At 37.2% G+C, this 20,150-nt stretch overlaps 1 protein-coding gene across 9 annotated transcripts in view; it reads left to right on the top strand.

Annotated features, from left to right (window-relative positions):
* Positions 1–20,150, top strand: part of IMMP2L (inner mitochondrial membrane peptidase subunit 2) — an 886,543-nt gene that overhangs the window by 189,674 nt on the left and 676,719 nt on the right. The window contains exon 5 of one of the 9 annotated variants that reach the window (XM_045495348.1): positions 11,626–12,056. The exons of the other annotated variants lie outside the window; for them this stretch is intronic. Coding sequence (XP_045351304.1) covers positions 11,626–11,644 — 19 coding nt within the window. The 3' untranslated portion in view covers positions 11,645–12,056. Of the gene's footprint in view, positions 1–11,625; positions 12,057–20,150 lie in introns of those variants that run through there. 9 annotated transcript variants of the gene reach the window in all.

Genomic DNA, 20,150 nt, shown 5'->3' with positions numbered 1-20,150 from the left:
TAAAAATGAGTTCAAACAAAGAAGTGAACAATGTAAAATTTCATAAAAAGTGTATTTTAAAAATGGATAATGATGTGTAAAAATTGCTGTGGATATTAGATTCCTTTGGTACCCCTAAAAGAATGATGTAACCATTTCATTTTAAAATGGGAGTATTTACAACACACAGGAAATTACATCCTTTGTAACCATTTAAACTTGTGATGAAAAACTTTAGATGTCAACTGAAAAAGTGTATTGCAGACTTTTAGAAAATTCTTTGTGGAGTATGGGAGAAAAATAAAAAGAATACCATTGCTTTAGAGCATCTTTCTCTTTCTCAGAACCTTACTTTTCTGTGGGGCTCCTGAGTGGCTCAGTACGTTAAGCGTCGACTCTTGATTTTGGCTCAGGTCATGGTCTTGCAATTCCTGACATTGAGCCCTGTGTGAGGTTCCAAGCTGACAGCCCAGAGACTGTTTGGGGTTCTCTCTCTCCCAGTCTCTCTGCCCCGCCCCTGCTTGTGTGCGCGCATGCGCTCTCTCTCTCTCTCTCTCTCTCTCTCAAAATAAATGACTTAAAAAACAAAAACAAAAACAAAAACCCAAAACCTTACTTTCCTCAAGAAGACTTTCTGTAAATTTAGATGACAAAAAGAGATCATGGTCTTTGAGAGCTTATTATATTGTTAGTAATGGAAAGGATATTCCTAGAATTTGGATGCCTGACAAATTAAAATAAAGTGAATCTTCTGTCAGAGGTAAGTGTTCTAGACAGTTCTCTTACAGAGACTCTTCTTCCCTGAATAATAGGAGTATCCCTAGATTTTACCCATAGATACCACCAAGATTGTCCTAAGAAAGAAATCTTTGGATCCATTCAGGCATTTGAACAAATGCGTATTTCGCTGAGACTCCATAGAGCAAGGTAGATGTGATTTGGGTGAGGAAAAATTTTGTGATGGTCTCAGTCATACTCAACTATGCTGTAACTGCTACTATAGAATCTGTAACTCTGAATAGTGAGTAGCTGGGAAATATACTCCCAGATAATTGAATTAGCTAATGTATATAATTACATAAAAATTACTGTATATAATCCTGGGTAATTAAATGTTCAAGAACGCTTGAGAAATGCAGTGATTTTAGTTTTGATATGCTTACTGTTGAGTTTGTCATATTGTATAAGTGAGAATAATAGGGACCAGATGCCAACATAGCTAATAAGTTGGGGAACTGGTATTTAAATCTATGTATTTAATACCATGTTCTTTCTACTATGGCAGTTAGAAAGGCTGCCTAGTATTTTATATTATTCAGAAAGCTGTTCAAATTTAAATAGACTTTATTATTTACTAAAAGGAATTCTGGCATTATTATAGGATTTTGCTAATTTGTTTATACTTAAATTTTTTTAAAATGTTTATTCATTTTTTGAGCATGTGCGCGCAAGTTGGGGAGGGGCAGTGAGAAGGGGACAGAAGATCTAAACTGGATTCTGGATTCTGTGCTGACAGGATGACAGCAGTGAGCATGATGTGGGGCTCGAACTCAGGAACCGTGAGATCATGACTTGAGCCGAAGTCGGACACTTAATCGTTTGAACCACCCAGGCACCCCATGTTTATACTTTTTAAACACTCTTAAAAATTGAGGACCCCAAAGAGCTTTCATGGGTTCTTTTTATCAATATATAGCATTTAAAATCAATATTTAACATTTATAAATTAAAACTGAGAAAATTAAAAAAATATATATTTAATTCACTAAAAAACAATACAGCTGTAGTTCTGTTAATGCAAATAAGGTATTCTTGTGAAAAATATGTTTTTCTGAAACAAAAATGTTTAGTGATAAGAGTAGCACTGTTTTACATTTTTATCAATCTCTTTTAATGTCTGACTTAATTGAAACAGCTGGATTCCCATATCTGTTCCTGCATTCAACCTGCCATGGTATGTTTTCTCGGTTGAAGTACATGCAGAAAATGTGTCCTCACACCAATATGTACTCGGAAAAGGGTGAGAGCTTCTGGGACCCCTGAAAGTTTCCTGGTGACTGTCAGAGGTCTTGGGACCCATACTGTGAGAACTGCTATTTTAAAATAATGTCACAAGTGTTACATCATAATTCACATGCACCTAGTGAAATGGGAGTACAGTTTTTGCAGTATGTTTGTTTTGATGTTGTCTGCCTTTGATTTTAGCTTCATGTAATATGGAAGACTTATTCCTTAACTCTTGGATGTGTAATGAGGTTTATGACAAAATTATAATGTTAACCTGAAAACACTTAAGTAAAATTACATGGTATTTTAGAATATAAGTTTCAAGAGGATAGAAATTGTGAACAAAATTTTCTCTTTCAGAAAAATCAATAGAAATGAAGTTCAAGTATTTTATAATTAATTTAAAAAAGTAGTTGTAATGATACCAAAGATTTCTAAACTTCAGGAATATTTTTTCCAATAAATCCTTTAAAATAATCTAGATCTGTCCATCTTTTTCAGTTCTTTCTAGCTTCCCTCTTCCCTCTCTTATTTCTCTTTCACTTTCATCCTCCTGTAACTGATTCAATAAATATTTATTGGGCTCTTTATCAGTAAGCACCAACTTCTGTAACTTCTGTAAGAGATGGAAATGTACACTCATTCAAACACAATGAAACTTTCTTTCTTGCTGCATCCAATTACCGTGTTTCTGTTGGGGGAGGGACTGTGCATTGCGAAGCTGGCCAGACAAGGAAATTGCAGTTTCTGCCGTGTTTAGGAATATGGAGAACTAGGAAGCCGCCTCATAACTGCTGCTCATGGACCACATCATCTGTGCCATGATTCATGTTAGTAAAATGGATGCCTGGCTTTGGCTGTTGACACTCATGAAAAAAGGGATTAGACATTGGGCTCTATGCTGCAGAGAAATCAAATTTCTCTTGGACTGATTCTGTAGGTAAAAACAGCAGAGGCAGCCACAGCAGCCAGCCTGGCCTCTGCCTCACTGTGTTAATTCTGATTCAAAGTCATGCCATTGTGTCTGTGTGGCAAGAGCTGTATTGTGCACCCCAGTCTAGCTGTCAGGGAGTTCAGGAAGTGAACTTCAACTTTCTAGCTTAGCTATCTAGCTCTCTGACAGCTTAAAGAACTGTGTATTAACACAGATTAAAGAACTGTGTATTAAAGAACACAACTGAAGTCGAGTTGAGGCAACCAATCTGCACACAGAACAAATGACTGAAACGAAATGTATTAAAATGGTGATAGCGATTATCTCTGTGTAATTAAACCTACGGCACCTTCTCTTTCCTTTACTGTCTTCATTTCTGTCCTCACCTATGTCAATTTTCATTATTTTGAAAGAGATTTCACCTTTCCCCCCATTGCAAGTATCTGGTTGCTGTAAGAGCGCAAGGCCAAAAGTTAGAACCAGTCATTTCTAGACTTGGCTTGTAGTGTGAAGGCTATAGAAATCTCACCCTTTCATAGTTCTCCCGGGGATGGGGTCGTCTTGTGAATTGGCTAAGTGAGCCTTTTAGTGAAACTATATGTATGTTAAAATATGGCAGTCTAGACCTTTACCACTTCGCTGCCTGGTGTGATGCTTTGGGGTTGCTTACTACTAAGCTTGGGCATTATGGCAACCAGAGGGTGTTATGCTGTGGAGGAAACTAAGATAATTTTATACTTGGTGATTTTCCCTTGGGCATGTCAGAACCAATCACTTTTGTCTCTTTTGCACTGCTGCTTGTTGAAGATTCTATATGGTACATAATGGGAAAAGATAGTTTGATTAATGCTTTGAAGATGACTAAGTAGTTGGTGGTCTAAGTTATCCTCAACTTAGGGTAAGGTATCTAAACACCACCCTCACTGGGTGGGTGGTATCCCAGTGTTTAAGAGACAGGAAATAGAGGATAGTAAGGTAATGCATCAGAAGTCATGGTGCAGGTGATGAAACATGAAAGAGTAGTTTAGGAAGGAAGACATATCCAAACATACTGGAGTCTACAATTCAAATGATTTATTTTAGAGAGTTAGGCACCCAGAGGGTGTAGCAAAAACAAGCCAAATGGCTTCATACTCTGAATCTAAAAGATGAGTTGTTGACAGCCCAGTAAAGAATGGGATTCCAAAGCTGAACTAGGGTGGGTGGACCTAGGGTGGAAAACCAAGGTATTCATGCATTGTAGAGATCATTGAGTATTGGGGAGGGGGTGGGTGGAACAGCAGTCATTTCAGTGCTGGCTCCTTCCTTTGCTTTCCTTGTTTATGGGGGATGAAAATGTCGCAGATGATTAAAGATACCAGATAGAAATGGACAACAGCATATATATATTTTCTACATTCTTTATGATGGCTCAAGTTGCCAAAGGCTAAGAGGGTTTTTTTTTTCTTAACACATTTTTCACCTTGTGAAAATCAGTTTGATGGATTCATTTTATTAACCGCTTAATAAAAATATTTAGACATAACAGCTAGAGTTGGTGAATTACCAGTTACCAGTAATATGAATTAAAAACAAGTGCAACATTCAGGCAAAACAAGTTAATTTAGTTGACACTATTCTGCTTTGTAAAAGTACAGACCAGCTTTTGAAGGGAATGCATTTAGGATTTTTAATGTGGCAATTAAACATGGTTAGGGGGCTATGTAAATTAGCATGTTTTTAACTGCATTTATGGTCATCTTAATCTGATATGGCTGACTTAATTTCATAGTCATTTGAGGATAGTTAATTCTACTTTATAGTTGCTTACCAGGAAATTATGCCTCATGCTGTGTGGTGAGGTTTTGTAAATGAATTTAAAGAAAATTGTTATTGTTGGAAAAAATTCATTGTTTAAGCACCATCTAAAGTTGCTGCCTCTAAGGGATCATTGCTGCATGGTATTTAAAAAAAAGATTTTAAATGTGTTTTCGATCTTGTCACTTTTTGAGTAGAAAGACACAGATGTGTGTATTTAACAAAACAAGAAAAAACTTTAAATACCACGTTGGGCCAGTCTGTGTCCACATCTTCTTGAAGTGGTTAGTAATTAATTCCATGGCAAAGATGAGTTTGCAGTTTTTGCAGTAGTATGCCAGTGGATAGTAATCTTCTGGCTTGTACATACATATATTTAAAATCCTGCAAAATGTATCTGTAAAAATGTCACATTTCTCTATTGTATTTTTTAAATAAGGATTTTTATCCCAGCTGATCTAGAAAGTTAACTAATTTTCTCATAAATAGTATTGTGTATATGAGAATTCTCCTACAAACTTTCAGTTCTGTGTTACAAAGTGAACATTTAGGGGCACCTGGGAGGCTCAGTTGGTTAAGTGTCTGACTCTTGATTCTGGCTCGGGTCATGATCTCATGGTTGTGAGATCAGGCCTGTGCTGGGCTCTGTCCTGAGCGAGGAGCCTGCTTGGGATTCTCTCTGTCCCCCTCTCTCTGCCCCTCACTGACTTGTGTGTGCTGGTACGCTTTCCCCCTCTCTCTCTCTCTATCTCAAAACAAGTAAATAAACATAAAAAAGTGAACATTCTGGATTTTATATCAAATAAGTCATTTTGTAAATGAGTGGAATGAGTCAAATTTATTAGTCTAAAGAGGAATTTGGGTCTATTTAATTTATAGCTGATTATATTTTTATTTAATACTTACCTTTAAGTGTGTGTGTGTGTGTGTGTGTGTGTGTGCACATGTGAATACATATGATGTGTGTATCTAAATCTGTAAATTCTGTCTATGTGGTGTCCCATGTGGCTTAATTGTTGTCCTTGGGAGTTTGTTTTTCAAATAATCATTACATACTCATGAAAGCAAATATTTTTTTTTAACGTTTATTTATTTTTGAGACAGAGAGAGACAGAGCATGAACCGGGGAGGGGCAGAGAGAGAGGGAGACACACAGAATCTGAGGCAGGCTCCAGGCTCTGAGCCATCAGCCCAGAGCCCGACGCGGGGCTCAAACTCACAGAATGCGAGATCATGACCTGAGTTGAAGTCGGACGCTTAACCGACTGAGCCACCCAGGCGCCCCTGAAAGCAAATATTTTAAGAAATGGAAGATTTTCTAACAGAATTAGATATTTTCAGATAAATATAATTGAAGACCTATTGATATAAAAATAAAGAATACTATTAGAGCTTAAATGTGGATTTTAGAAATATGAGGCAAAATGAAAATGAATTACACTGTATGTATGTTCTTTTTGATTAGATAATTGCTTTGGGTATGTTTCAGTCATTCCTCCAAAGGAGAATGATTTGTATTACTAAATACAGATTAAATTTGTCATATAGGTCAAAAATTGAAGCCTTACTATCAGTAACATTTCTGTATATCTTATGAAGTGAGTAGAAGTGTTTAAGATTTTTTTGCTTTCTTATTTTTAAGCTGCTTTTCTTTTTTGAGTTGAAGTTTCAAAAAATAGTTTTAAGTACACTGGGGGAAATTTATGCAGGTTACTGAAGAAAGCAAGAAAATTTGGAAAAATATTGAGTTACGAATTCTGATGTACAGGGGTTCTATAAAGTAAGTAATGCTGCTCAATTGTACAGTTTACGTTGGGTTTTGAAAAGAAATAGCACTTTGCCTATGTACGGTACCTCTGGCAAAAGACTCAGTATATACTTACACTTTACATTACTTATTTTCATAGTTAATTTATGAAAAGAAACCATTTCACCAAACTTATTTTATGTATTAGTATTGTCACCTGCATTATGTATGTTTAAATTTTTAATATGTTTCATTTTTATTTTTTAAAAATTCCACGTTTATTGTAGAAAATAGGAGAATTGTTAACATGACAATACCTAATTTCACCTTTTAAAGGCAACCAGTGTTACTTATATTTAATACAAAGTATCATGTTTATTATAATAGAATACATTCATGAAACATTCATAATATGTTTTCTATTGATGATGGTGCTGAAGATTCACTTGGGGAAAACGGAAGTTATTATTGTGTTTCCCAAGTGGTCTCTTTCTCAGCCTCTCATTTCCTCTTTATTCTCTCATAGTTTGTTATAGTACCTATACAGTTTTATTGATTCTGTTGAGATCTTTAATACATCTGGAATTTGTTTTGGGGTTTGATACACAGTAGGGATTTAATTTTTGGTCATATGAATGGTATGTCTTCATTTTTCAGAACTTCTTTTGTGTCCTTGGGTAACATTTTATAGTGTTCTTTATTCATACTTGTACATTTCTTGCACATTAGATTTATTCCTACTTATTCCCTAGATTTTTATGGCTGTGTTTCAAAAGATCTTTTTTCCCAGTAAAATTTGCAATTGGTTGCTTCTGTGGATGGAAAATCATTGATGTTGATCCTGATTCTGGCCACATTTCTGAATGTTCTTACTCATTCTAATACCTTTTCAGTTGATTGTGTCTGTCTTTGTAGGCAGGCACAGACGACACCTCATACTTCTTTTTTTCTTTTCTTCTTCTTTGACTAAAACCTCCATTCTGCTCCCTGTTGACCTTTGTGGGAACTCTTTACTATTTACCATTAAAAATAATATTTCCTTTGGCTCCTCATATGGAATTAAATAAGTCTTCTTTATTCTCATTTGGTTAAAAGGCTTTTCTGGTTTTTCTTGTTAAATGTTTATCTTAAAGTAGAGTTTAAATTTTGAATACTTGAGCCTTTGCACTAGGCATAGGCATCATTCAAGATAGCAATAGGTGTGTTTTGTATTTTTCTGTTAATATGGTAAATATATTACTCAAATAGATGTCTTTCAATTCATGTGTCTTGTATTATTGTGAATAACCCTGTTTGGTCATGAGGGGATATTTGTACTATGTGACTGGATTTGTCCAGATTTTATTTGGATATTTATAAATGAGAATCTATAGGGTTTTTGGATGTATTTATGCATTTTTGGAATGAGAGATATTCTGGGCTCATACCTCCATTGCTTATAAATATAAAGCTCTATGCCCTATTCTTAATTTTACGTGCTTCCTAAATAGTACTGTTCTCAACACTCCAATTCACGTCTATCTGTAGTATCTTACCACCTAGAATCCTACCAGAGGACCCTATGTAGGCAGCATTATTTGATATTTCCAATATTTTTCAGATGAAGAGGGGGGAGGGAAGAGGAGGCAAAGGACTATTAAAATTTGTCAATAAAACCAGTGTTTCCTTTTCATAATTAATGTAATATATATAACTGGCTATATTTGTGTATATGGGATCCGTTACTATAAAAATGTGAATAGACTTTTGATATATTGTTGTATAATTTTTTTTAGTAAATCCTTTTCTGTTAACATATATGTACTTGTACATGTATGCATATGATTTTAATACTCAAATCCCCTTTCCCCTTTAAATTAGATTGACGTTTATGACATTTATAGTCGTATGTCTGAGAATAGAGCAAAGCTACAAAGAAGACTCAAATACTTATTTTTTGAGTTCTAAGTAGGCTGCTGAAATTTACAGTTGATACAAAAGTCTTGAAATCCCAAATGTCTGAGTTGAAGAAGCTGGCGCTGTGTAAGATAGAAAGGGTCTTGAGTTTTTAAAGTACAGCTCTGAAGATACCAGTACATAATTTTTTAAATTTTTTTTAAAAATTTAAGCAATAGATTAGAATTCAATTAGCTAAAAAGTGAGATGATCTCATCTACTTGTTAACTAACTGTTTCTTGGCCAGAAGGAAGAGTTGCATTAGAAACAAGAATCCATACACTTTGCAGTCCTATACCCTACCCTCCTTTCCTCTTCAGTTGAGATCTGGGATGATGATAGGAATTCCCTTTAGGTGAAGGTTTGAACAGGGGAGATTGGTGCTTCACTGTCTAGGTGAAAGCCAGGCAGATGGCAAGACTTCTATAAAAGTGTGCATGGTCCTATATGACTATGGTGTGGTAGTAGCAGCATTGGAACCTCCTGCCTCTTCTGGAACTTTGAGAAGCAACAATCTCATGGATGTATCCTACACTAGAGTGACATGAGTTCATTAAGGTAGAGATGTTTATGGGAGGTGTCTGGAGACGAAGAACAGGAAAGTTGGTTGACAGACCAGTGCTTGAAAATAGCTCTCAGTTATGATGAGGGGACACAGTCCAAATGGCACCATGGAGTGCATGATTAGAGGCCAACCATAGATAATTACTTCACCAAAAACCAGATTGTCCAAATGCTGAGACGTGGAAGGTGCCAGAGCAGGGCACTGCAGGTTTGATGCCTCCTACTGGTACCATGTGACTGTTGTGTGAACTGCCTCTCAACACATAACCCTTACCTCAGGGAGAAGAAAGAAGTTGAGTCGTGAAATTGTGAATTGAAGTTAAACAGGATTACTGAGAAATCCAGATGTGACCAAGTTTATCTAGAAATGCCTAGATTATGTTTTCTGATATTAGGCGGAGCAGGAGCTTGAGAGATACATGATAAACTCTATAGTAGAAAACGGAAATTTTATGTTAAATTTCTGAATTTTTATTTTATGAAATAATACATATGCAATATCAACAATATACTTTAGGACCAAGGGGTTATTGAAATGTGGTTGAGGGGATGCTAATGGATCCCTGAAGCCCTTTTAGTGGGTCTGTGAGGACAACACTCTGTACAATAATCCTAAGAATTTATTTGCCTTCTTTACTCTCATTTTTTCCTGAGTGTACAGTGTACTTGTAAAGAGACAACAGGACATGTGATTTAACGACAGATGAATTCGAAAGCAGAATTGAAAATCCAGTTGTTTCTATGCCAGACATGAAGGAGATTTGCAAAAAAAGTAGAACAATGCCACTTTTAAGTAATTTGGGGAAAATAGAATTATTTTAAACAAAAATTTATTTTTGTTAACATGTAATGGTTGTGTTATTATTTTAAAATGAATTAACAAATTTTAAGTTATGAATTTTAGTTTTTAATGTAGCATAAATTCATATATACAATTTACATAAAGAAGAGGTTTTGGGATCTTTACTGCATTTTAGAAATGTTGGGGGGTCCTATAGCCAAGTTTGAGAACTATTGGCTCAGACTCATTCGAGCCAGCCACTGGATTGGAGGTTAGAAAGTAAAGAGTGTGGAGATTGAAATCTGACTAGTATCTAAATAGCATTGTGTATTTTTTTTCAAGTTTTCTGAATCTTACTTTCCTTGTTTATAAAATGGGACAATAATGTTTAATTTTCAAGAAATTGTGAGGAATATATACACACATATACACACACATATACACACTGATCACTCTAATGTGCTGTTCCTACTAAGTGCTTGACACTTGTTGGATAGACAAATGTTAGATTTTTTTGTTTCAGATATCATCAGGGACCTTTATGTGGAAATAGCCCATAGTTTTCTTTTCTACTTACTCTGTCTTTTGAAACCCATTCAAAAGTTAGAAAAAAGTTGAGACTATTAATTTTTTTTCCTTTGAGAAAATGAAGAAATTTATAGATAAAGATATATAGACACAGTTGCATGAACCTGTGTTTGCCTCCCACTTTTTGAGCCAGTGATTCTCAAAACAGAAAAGTATTCAGAATCATAGAGATTCACAAAAGTATTCTGTTTCCCTATATATATATATATAGATATAGATATATATATCCCTATATATATATATATATATATATATCCATATATATATATATATATATATATATATATATATATATATATATATATATATACACACACACCATATATTTTTAATTCTTTACTATGCATCTTCTCCGCTGACTGGCATGTCCAGATTTTTGTCACCTCTGTACTATGTATATGGTTGGTTGTTTTCACTTCTCCCATAGCCCGTCAAGCATCTCCCTTCAAGTAGGCTCTTTTATGCCTCAGGTGTGTGTGCTTGATTCCAAACCTCTAGCTGAGTGACTGCATTTATACTGATTACTCATAAGTCTTCATATTATGAATACATTTATTGCCTTAGTGAGAAACAGACTGATAGAAAACGATACTTTAAAAAAAGACACAGGGGCGCCTGGGTGGCTCAGTCTGTTGAGCGTCCGACTTAGGCTCAGGTCATGATCTCACAGCTCGTGAGTTCGGGCCCCACGTTGGGCTCTGTGCTGACAGCTCAGAGCTTGAAGCCTGCTTCAGATTCTGTGCCTCCCTCTCTCTCTGCCCCAACCCACTCGCATTCTGTCTCTGTCTCTCTCAAAAATAAATAAACATTTAAAAAAATTTTAAAAATCAAAAAAATAAAAAAAGACACAGAAAAAGGAAATATTCTCAAGAAGGTGACATATTTCAGTAGGTGAACATCATTTCTCTGAAGAATTAAAGCCTAATCAGATTTGTTTTTATACTAATAGATCAAATAAAGTATATTGAGGCAATGTAGCTGCTGTCTTGAAATACACAGGCCAAAAAAAATTGAAAGTGATAATTATTAGATATACAGTACAACATGGATGAAATTGAGATGGATTGCATTTATTCATTTCAAAAGTATGGTTTGAAATTTAACACAACAATGAAATAAGTTGGTAATGAGAAAGAACAGTGAGTAGAAGATTTTCTTTTTGCAAGCTCATTGTACTATAGCCACTCATTTAGCAATTTTTATCTGTGGTACCCATTTGGAATTTGCATAGGTCAGAAGGAATACGTTTGTTATTATTAATTAATTTTTTTTTTTTTTTTTTTTTTTGGCCAGGAATGGGAGCAGAACTTGATGACAAAATGATCTTGGTGATAAATTGCTCCTATTGCTGATTATCTTGAATTGGGAGTTATCTACAGTGCAGTATAAGAAAAAAAAGATGCCACCCCTATTCATTTTGATTTAATGGGTTGGTGTCGAATGCAACATACCATCTTTTTCCCCCGTGTACATTCAGTAGTGAATTGAGCAAAAAATGTATTAAGTAAGCTTTTTAGTTTTACATCAAAATCAATACCAGACTGTTATTGCAAATTTTAACATCATGATTTCCTCATCATTTTGTGTGGTACTTTCATCTCTTCCAATATAACAGTTGGCCGTCTAACCTAGCAATATTAAGTATAATGGCTGAAAATGCACAGTCAGGTTTTCACCTGACCCTTCATCCCCAACAATTAGTGTTCATTATTCTGTTCTCAATAAACAGAAACTGAGGAAATTAATAAAATTAAAAAATAGATCAAAGGTGTAAGAGGTGAAGATCCTTATGGTGCCTGTGAACAAACTAATACACGTTTTGGATGATTTTTGGAAAGGTGTTAAATTCTCTTTTCATTTACTCTTAAATATTCTGTAGAAAGGAAATGTCAGAGTTGTTCTATGGTGACATACAGCTGAAATCTCCTAATCGCTTAGCCACTTTAGACAAAATCTGTCATTGTGAGTGTGATTACTTACACAGAATAATCGTTTAAGATTCAGGTAATTAGTAAACACCTAGATCCTCCTGTTGGTAGGAGGAATATTGTCCCCATGTAATGTATTGAGCACCTAGTGTGTACTGCTCTAAGCTCTGGGGATACTAAGAAGACCCTGCCCTCAAGGAGTTCATTACCTAATAATTTATTGTTTTTTTTTTTTAATGTTTTTTTTTTTTTTTAAGAGAGAGAGAGAGAGGAAGGGAGGGAGAGGAGAGAGAGGGTGACAGAGGATCCAAAGTGGGCTCCACCCTGACAGCAGCAAGCGAGCCAATGTTGGGCTCAAACTCGTGAACACTGAGACCATGACCTGAGCTAAGGTCGCACGCTCAATCGACTGAGCCACTCAGGCTCTCCATTACCTAATAATTTTTAATAATATATTGCATTAATAATTACAAAATGGTGATAAGTCCACCAGTGTAACTATATGAAAATTTCATGATTTGGGATATATTTTATTTTAATAATTGGCATCAGGATTCCTCTTGCATAGGGAACATCTTTGAATAAAGAATGAGTTCATATGGAGTGGATGAGAGGCATCATATTGGAGGGGGGGATAGTGTAGGGACTCTTCTGGATCAGAGATAAGGGGTATTCATTTTGATATGGACAGGGAGAGGGCCTCTGTGGGATGTGGCCAGAATGCTGGGTTGGGAGAGTGGAGTGTCTGACCCTGTCTTTCCCTGTCCTGGCACTCCTTCTATCGCCCTCAGCGGCTATTCGAGTTCTTCTTCCCCTTTATCTAGGGATCCCACTCTACTTCTCCCCCTTGTACCACACAGCCGTGCTTCTGCACACATTCTTAGTTAAAGCCTATATAGAAGTTTATCTGTAGTGTTTTAACACCTACACGGTTAAGGCTCTTAGGGCTGTATGAAAGCCAAGACATTATTTGCTTTCCTAAAGCTTAGTGAGAAAAACTGATTTTTTTTTTTTTTGAATTTTTTTTTTTCAACGTTTATTTATTTTTGGGACAGAGAGAGACAGAGCATGAACGGGGGAGAGGCAGAGAGAGAGGGAGACACAGAATCGGAAACAGGCTCCAGGCTCTGAGCCATCAGCCCAGAGCCTGACGCGGGGCTCGAACTCACGGACCGCGAGATCGTGACCTGGCTGAAGTCGGACGCTTAACCGACTGCGCCACCCAGGCGCCCCGAGAAAAACTGATTTTTAACATTTGAAATTAAAAGACACCTGTTGTAAATTAAGTGGCTGCATTTGTTGGATTTTGGCTCAAAATTCTTTAAAGTGTTTTGTTCTTTAACGTATGTTCTGTCTCACTTGCCTATATAATTCCTGAAGAGAAGGAATAATGTTTCCTGCAGTTTCATTACCATTCCTATACCTAACATAGTAGCCGTGCAACACAGGTGCTCATACATATTTGTCAAATAATTTGTTGCTATTAGTATTAGCAATTAATCTTTAATTTTTCCCCTCAAATTTCAGAGAAAAATAGAATTGAGATAATGATTCCATGTTCTGACTCTAGTAATTAGGACTCTGGGAGGCTCCTCTGTTTTGATAATGTGATTATAGCTTAAAAAACATTCTTTTCCTTATGGCACACTACTAAAATTGCAGGAAAACTATCTGGAAATAAAAGGGCTTCTGTGTTTTGCACGCAAGCCCAAGCTTATAAAGTATTAACTAGTATACACAGAACTCAGTCTCCTTGGGAAGAAAATGAATACTTGAAAGGATTTTTGATGAAGAAAAGATTTCTTTGCTAGTTTAAATTTATTCAAGGAAGATCATTAGGAGTTTATGATATGTACACATAAGGGCAGAAGAAGAAATATTCCTTGTTTCAGATATCAGAGCTTTCGGATGGCAGAGTCAGTTTGTAAGTAATGGCAGAGGTTCATTTTTTCCCCAAGAACATCTAGGTCCAATGGAGCATAGTTTAAGGCTCTCTTAACAGTTTCTGAAGGCCATTTCTTAATTTTGGTTCTGTTAATGAGACGAATAATGCCATTTGGGCATCTTGAGAAAAAATACTATGGACACAATTTACTTTATATAGGGCAGATTCCTAATCACTATTTGCTATTAGAAGAAATTTTGCAAAATTTCTCTATTTTACTTAGATTTAAAATGGCATTGTTTGGCTTCTAACACAGTAAAATAAGGAAGCAGGTGGAATTAGAGTCCAGTTTGATGACTTGCTCACTGGCTTGCTGCTTCTGAGAAAGCTCGAGTGCCACCTGTGTTTTACAGAAATTTAGCATTGAACTGAACGTGACCTAGTGGGGAAGGTACATACAGATATTTTATCATAATAAATGCTTTAATAGAATTTATAAGCAAATGTTGTGGGAGAGATAAAAGTTGAATTTATGAGAGGAGAGTTAGGGGAAACGCCTCAGGTGACCCCAAAAAGCAGGGATGCCTTTACTTTGTCGTGCTCACCCCCGTTTTAGAATCCAAAACTTTGCCCCCATCTTCCAGTGTACTTCCTGCTCCTCAGCCTCCCTCAACTGCCTTGGGTCTCAGACTATTAGGAAATAGAAAGATGGTAGAGAAACTCCAATTTCCTGCCCTAAACCTACCCATGCTTTGGCCTCTTTCCTTCCTCTCTAGGAGAAGGAGGATCTTTTGTTCCTCTTTGAGGCTTGTCCTTGTGCTCCGGGCCCATTTCTCTCCAAAGGCTCTGAAACCAGTGCCACCCATTTAGCTCTTTAATCATTGATACCTTCAATCTCTACCTCCAGGTGCTTTTCTTTCAAACCCTAAAGGTTTGTGTCATCCATCAAAAGAAGCCACTTTCTTCCCCTGGCTCTTTGATCCTTTCTAATTGCCTTCAGAGCTTAGTTGCTTTACAAGGCTAGTCTCATGCTGGCATTTACTTCCATATTCTTCAACCCATTGCTGCCTGGATAACCTCAGATATCTGAGGCCCATCATCTTCAAAACTGAACTCACGATCTACTTTCCCGAGCCTGCCCTCCTGCCTGCGTTCCCTCTCGGAGTTCATCGAGTCACCTGAGTGGAGACCTGGAGTCACCCTACACTCCCTTCATTCCCTCCCTTCCCCTTCTTCCTTCTTCACTGTCATCACTAACATTTAATGTCACAGTGAAAGTTACCAGCCTCTCCACGAGTGAGGTACTCTTGTGCCTATTTTATCGTGGTCGATACTCAAGTGCAGCGTCAGTCCCACAAATCGAAGTGGGACTTCAAATCATGGCGTCAGACTGGAGCCCACAGTCTGAAACAGCAGTGTACCACAGTTTATCATCTAAACCATCACCAAGTACTGTCACTTCCGCTTTTAAATCTGTTGAGTCCATGTACTTTGTTCCATTCCCACACCACCAATGTGGTTCAGACTCTTGTCCACAGTTCAGTGGACTATTGTGAGAACTATTTTACTGCTCTCAGCTTCTCCTGTGGCTTTCATTTTATCTATCCATATCTACTTTCAGAGCAATCTTTTAAAATGACTTTAGTAAATGTATAATTCTAACACTTAAAATGCTCAGTGGCCTCATAAATCTAAGGTAAGTTCAGACCTCTTCCTGTAGCATGTGGAAAGTTCTGTCCTCTTCCTTGCCTTGTTTAGCCCTTTTTTCAGTTGCCTGGAGAAAAATGTAGTTGCTACATTGATCACATAGCTGGCTCGAATATGTGGGTCAGTTTGTATATTAAATAACAGACTCAGGAGTTAACAGATGTTCAGAATTTTCTCTTAGCCTCTTTCCTCTTCTGCTCTGGTCAGGTCTCCCTTGAAGTAGTCCAGGACAGGGCTTAGGGTTCGAAGTCAGCCATGAGTTCAGTTCCTGACCTTTCTGATTTCTGTAATCCTCAGTATCTCCATTATCTGATGATTATAATTCATTCCAACCTTATTAGGATTTAGTTCAGGAGACCTGCAAATCTCTTACTACATTTGTTAGTTCTTATTGGTAGGTTAGTTCATTTGGCTTTGATTATTGAAATATGGCGATTGCAAGGAATTTAGAAGAGACCCATTGATAAAAACATTGTGTTTCATTATTATAATGTTTATTAACATTAGACTTGAATAATGGACAGTGGTATAATCCGAAGACAAAGAAAATGAGGTGTGAGGGTATGTAGTAGTTGTTTCCAAATACCTGTGGGGATATGGAAGATTAACTTGATTTATTCTATTGGTTCTAGGGACCATAACCTAGTGGGAATAAATTAAAGAGCCGAGGTAGATTTTTCAGTCAATATAAAGAATTCTATAACAGAACTGCCTTAAAATGACCTGCCCTGTATTGCAGTCATTCCAGTGGAGGCCACAGTTGTCAAGTGGTACATTAGTGCTTTCACTAGAGAGATTCCAACCTGTTAATCATTAGCCAGAACTGCTGCCAGTTAATCTCCATGGTGCCACCCATCTCTGATGTGCTATGAGTCAACTCCATTTTTGTACAACGTATTATTTCCCAGCCTATTCCACATAGGCCATTTACAGATCATAATTTCTGTGGTAACCAATGCCTGTAATAAGTTGCAGTCCTCAAATAATCAAAATCCGTACCTTATTTCTCCTTCTGTAGTTGTTTGATGTCTTTTATATTTCCCCAAAGTGTTAAATCTGGCCTTTAGGAATCAACATCCTCTAAACCCCAGGAGACAGTCTAATGTTGTCGGCAACATGGGGATTATTGCAAACAGCTGCTCATTGCAGAGTGGTGGGTAGCAAACTGTGCCTCAGGTGACTAACATAAAATGAATCTAAGTGCAATGAGCTCTCATGAAGCAAAACTAAAACAGTATGCAATAAGATTACATCTACTTGACAGTTTTACCTGACCTCAAATTACTAATATTACACATTTAGCAATATTAGACTTGTCTAGGGCTTATAAAGGATTGATTGACTCATAAAATCTGGATTACATTCTATGTGATCTTACATGAAATTTCTAATTTTCATACTAAGCATTTATGTGCAAGGAAAATTCTAGGAGAAAACAATAAATGTAGAATACTCAGGGTTTATCTTTACTACTGCTTCTGCACTCATCAGTTTTACTCGTATTCATAGTCCTGGGTTTGTGGTACTCAAATTTTATTTTGCCTCATTTTCTCATCCAAAACATTATTGTGTGGCTTCTTCCTGATGCTACCACCCTCAGGTAGCACTTCATTTTTAGAACATTGAATTAACCTCTAAAGTGTCTTATTTATTTATTTCTCCATGATCCTACTCATTCTTCCTAAAGTAACAGCTATCTACTTATATTAATTCAGTTGTATCATCCCATGACTTATTTAAAAAAATTTTTTAAATGTTTACTTATTTACTTTTGAGAGAGAGCAAGCACACACTTTGGGGAGGGACAGAGAGACAGAGGGAGACACAGAATCTGAAGCAGGCTCCAGGCTCTGAGCTGTCAGCACAGATCCTGACGTGAGGCTCGAACCCACAAACCGTGAGGTCATGACCTGAGTCGGAGTCAGACGCCTAACTGACTGAGCCATCCAGGTGCCCTCCCATGCCTTATTTTAGATAATGTATGTATTAACAGTAGACTTTTTTTTTATTATTTTTTTTTCAACGTTTATTCATTTTTGGGACAGAGAGAGACAGAGCATGAACGGGGGAGGGACAGAGAGAGAGGGAGACACAGAATCGGAAACAGGCTCCAGGCTCTGAGCCATCAGCCCAGAGCCTGATGCGGGGCTCGAACTCACGGACCGCGAGATCGTGACCTGAGCTGAGGTCGGACGCTTAACCGACTGCGCCACCCAGGCGCCCCAATAGTAGACTTTTAAACAGAGAGCATTTGTCCAGTTCTACTGGTGGATGTTAGACTGTCAAAGGTAAAATTTAGAGAAAATAGGAAACCTCTGTTCACATCAAAATAGTCTGCACATGTTCAGACCATGTACAGTTACCCTTCTTTTCTTCTGTGTTCTGGAGACATTTTTAATCTGCTTTCTCTATACCCTGGCACAGTTCTACACATTGAGAATATGCTGAAGGCAGGGGAAAGAAGGAAAGATCTGTGTGTGGTGATAGAGAAAAACAGGAATGTGGGCTGAGGCAACAGTTTAGTTATGGCGGACAGGAAGGAAAGTCTCTCTTAACTAACACCTGAAACTGAAGGAAGTAAAGAAATCAACCTTATAAAAAATGAAGAGAAGAGTGTACTACACAGAATGAACAGTATATGTCAAGACCCTGGGGCAGCAAAAAGTTTGGCATGTTGCAAGATCTGGAAGGAGACCAGTGTGGCTGGAGATTTGTTTGGGCAAAGTTGGACAAGATGAGTTTGGAGGTGTTGTTAGAGGCCATATCATTTAATAGGGCAGATAAAGTCTTTGAGAGAGATCTTAAGTAAAGTGGCATTCAACTTATAGTTTGATAAAGATTCTTTGACCACTCTATGATAAATAAATTAGATGAGGTAAGAATGGAAATAATATATTTAGAAGTCTAGGAGAGAAACTGGATTACTGTGGGGATAGAAAAAAAGTGGAGAGAAGTGGATGGATTGAAATACTTCTTTGGAGGTAGATTCACAGACATTTTGGTTGGATTGGATGTAATAACAGAGGGGGAGAGAGGAAACCCGAATGGTGACTGGTTTTCTGGTTTGATAAATAAGTGGATGGTTGCACTATGTAATGAGATGGTGACGTTCCTCCACCTAACAGAAGAAGAAGATAAAGATTGAAGAGGTTAAGTAATTTCCCCAAGGTCGTGTCACCTCTTTCTCTATTCTGTTTTCATTTTAAGCAGACACCTGTACTATGAAATTATTTGTGTGGGAAATAAATTCCTAGACTATGAAATTACTTGCGTGGGAAATATATTCTTATTTTGTGTTGTGTCCCAGCACTTACATCACTTATATTGAGGGCTGGCATTCATATCATTCACTCATTTATCCAAGAGATAATGAATTCTTTAAATATCACGGGGTACAGAAAAGTGATACAGAGAAATGGTCCCTGTCTTGCTGATAGTGGGGAAGGTAGACCATTAAACTATATAGCTCGGTATGAGACTGCTTTAGGAAAGAAGCACTGGGTATGAAGGAAAGCAGGAAAATCTTCTCACTGAAGGACTTGTCTAAGCTGAATGTCGAAAGCTGAGGAGACAGGAAGAAAGAAGAGGAAATAGTATTCTATTTCTGTCAGGAGTGACAGCTCATATTTCAAGCAGGGAGTCCACAAAGCTCGGAGAACATGACTTGGAGACATGTGGTTGAAAAATTAAGTTCAGGTGGAGTGGGGAGAGGTAAATCTGTATAGGTAAGCAGGGCATGCTACCTCAAAGTTATTTTAAGGAACTTGGGTGTGACCCTGTGGTAGAAAGAAAGCTATTTACAATTTTAAGAAGGAACATGAAGAACATTGGGGAACCTGAGTGGCTCAGTTGATTGAGCATCCAACTTCCTCTCAGGTCATGATCTCACAGCTCAAGAGTTTGAGCCCCGCATTGGGCTCTGTGCTGACAGCACACAGCCTGGAGCATGCTTTGGATTTTGTGTCTCCATCTCTCTCTGCCACTCTCCTGCTCATGATCTCTCTCTCTCTCTCTCTCTCTCAAAAATAAATAAATATTAAAAAACAATTAAAAGAAAAAGAAAGAACATGACATGATAAAATTACTATTGAATTTTTAAAAAATGTTTTTTTTTGAGAGAGAGAGACAGAGAGACAGAGAGACAGAGACAGAGAATGAGCACGGGAGGGGCAGAGAGAATCGGAGACAGAATCCAAAGCAGGCTCCAGGCTCTGAGCTGTCAGCACAGAGCTGGACGTGGGGCTCGAACTCATGAACCATGAGATCGTGACCTGAGTGGAATTCAGGTGCGCAACCAA

The sequence above is a fragment of the Leopardus geoffroyi genome, chromosome A2 (genome assembly GCF_018350155.1).
Source record: "Leopardus geoffroyi isolate Oge1 chromosome A2, O.geoffroyi_Oge1_pat1.0, whole genome shotgun sequence".
In the NCBI taxonomy this organism is placed as follows: Eukaryota; Metazoa; Chordata; class Mammalia; order Carnivora; family Felidae; genus Leopardus; species Leopardus geoffroyi.
The sequence above is the reverse complement of the archived record's forward strand: the minus strand, read 5'-3'. Positions and strand labels throughout refer to the sequence as shown.